At 45.9% G+C, this 2,055-nt stretch overlaps 1 protein-coding gene across 1 annotated transcript; it reads left to right on the forward strand.

Moving 5' to 3' along the window:
- Positions 1-599: 599 nt before the first annotated feature.
- LOC148887829 (uncharacterized) lies at positions 600-1,749 on the forward strand. The gene is made up of 4 exons (XM_089015590.1): positions 600-751; positions 828-909; positions 1,004-1,153; positions 1,379-1,749. The coding sequence occupies exons 2-4, from the start codon at positions 839-841 to the stop codon at positions 1,539-1,541; spliced, it is 384 nt and encodes a 127-aa protein (XP_088871716.1). The 5' UTR covers positions 600-751; positions 828-838; the 3' UTR covers positions 1,542-1,749.
- Positions 1,750-2,055: the final 306 nt, after the last annotated feature.

Genomic DNA, 2,055 nt, shown 5'->3' on the forward strand with positions numbered 1-2,055 from the left:
GGTCTTGACAGTTCTAAGGTGGGGGAGGTGATTCGGTGACCCGTCGTTTATTGCGAGGATACGTCCCTTCTGCCCAAAAAAAAACGTCAGGCCGTGATAACCAACCTCAATCCATGTCACAGCTCCACTATTGACGGTTATTTTTTTTCTCACGCTCCTACCTGGGGATCAGTGGGAACGAAGGTCATTTCAGAAATAAACACGCTTGATGGCAAATGTGACTCAAGGGGAAAAGGCACCGGAAAACTGAGGCGATAAAGAAAAGCCCGCCGCTCAGAATCAGCGTTATTTTGGGCGCGCTTCCTGCAGGTGATGGAAAAGAAAGAAAGATCGGTGGAACAATTGCTCAGCAGTAAATGGACTGCAAGTGGTGGGATGGAGGAGGATGTTGAGGAAAAGGGGGGCCGGGGGGGCGTATCTGGGAAATTGTTGGGGGGGGGGTGCAGAATTACAATCAATGTAAACATAAAAAAAGGTACTAGGTCAATTTGAGTATCATCACGGGTAATGTTGTTGACATGGAGCCATGCAATAAATTCGAATGTCAACGGATGACGAGCTTGCAAGTTGCGTGGAGTGACCATGATCTTGGGACACACCTCCTTTGCCCTCACATCCTATAAAAGGCCCAAAGGGGGAAAGGATGACAGACAGACCGAGCGACCTGGTCATCGACAAGCGAGGACAACGCCACCGCATGATCGATCCGTTGACTCCGAAAGCAAAAGCGGGTTTCGCCATTTTCTCTGTGGTACGTTTCATCCCGCGGCAAATGTTTGCCAAATACTTCCTGAGCATGGCTTCACCCTATGGTTCCTCAACCTTAGAGCACTGCGGGATGGAGATAGCCGTTCTGCTGTTACTGACTGTACCTTTGACCACTGCTTCACCACTTCGACCCATTCCCAGGTAACAAAAAAGACACCTGCACACCCGCTGTCTTTTTTTGTTGAATCCTTTTTTTGTTGAATCCTTTTCATACCTCATTTTGATTGAATCCCAGCTTGGACAAAGACGCCTCTGTCGCCGTAGTCGAGGCATCCGGGTTGAGAAGATCCGAGGAGGCACAGGAGCAGCAACACCTTCCAGTCTTGAAGATTGTCCCCTTTGGCGCAAGAGATCAACAATTCGACATGGATGCAAACAAACTAAGGTATTGATTGAATAAATAGGAAGCTTTGCCATTTGACACGACATTGGGAATTGCTTCAACTGCGCATGACGTTACGTCACATGAGGCGGCCTTCATTTCATTTGAAGGACAGTTCACTTGTATTTCAATTTTTTTTTTGGGGGGGAGGGGGGCAGTACCCTTTTTTATTCTTGTTCATATCATCCTTAAATTGTACGAATCCCTTTTCCCCCATTTTGCAAACAGCTCGGCGCTACGACAACGTCGACAGAGGCGCGCGCCCCAGTCTGGATGCAAGTTGGGAACCTGCCACGTCCAAAACTTGGCCAACACTTTATACCACATCAGCAAAACCAGCGGAAAAGAAAAATCCAAGAATGCTAACAACCCCCAGGGATACGGCAGATAAGACTTTGAGGGTGCGGGGGAAGCCATACCAAACTCCTCCGTCATGTTTCAAACACATGTGTTTGTCTGGTACTTGTTATGTATGCTATCTGGAAGTACGGTGTATTTTCATCATGGTTTAAAGGAAATATTTTATTATTTAATTGTATTTACAGTAATATATTTATATTGACATTAAATTCATTGACATTAAATTCAACTTGACAGCTTCTGCAGCTAAATGATTGTCCGTCCCTCCCTCTGCATGCAACTGAAGTTATTTTATTCAGATGATAGTCTTGCTGTGAAAACATTTGTCTGTATAGAAAAGTGGCATTTTTTTGCTGCAAGACCCTCACTCAGAGAGCGTTTAATAAGGGCCAAGATCACAGGTGCTCTCCATCAAACTGATCTCCTCAAGATCCAGGACCAAGTAACATGTGTGTGGCAGGGAATCACCACTCCTATTTCGAGTTTGGAGGAGGTACAGTATTTGCCTCTTCCAACCACACCCTCACCTGAGTTTTTTTCTTGCT

This window comes from Hippocampus bargibanti, linkage group LG15, assembly GCF_051943395.1.
Source record: "Hippocampus bargibanti isolate YZ-2025 linkage group LG15, ASM5194339v1, whole genome shotgun sequence".
In the NCBI taxonomy this organism is placed as follows: domain Eukaryota; kingdom Metazoa; phylum Chordata; class Actinopteri; order Syngnathiformes; family Syngnathidae; genus Hippocampus; species Hippocampus bargibanti.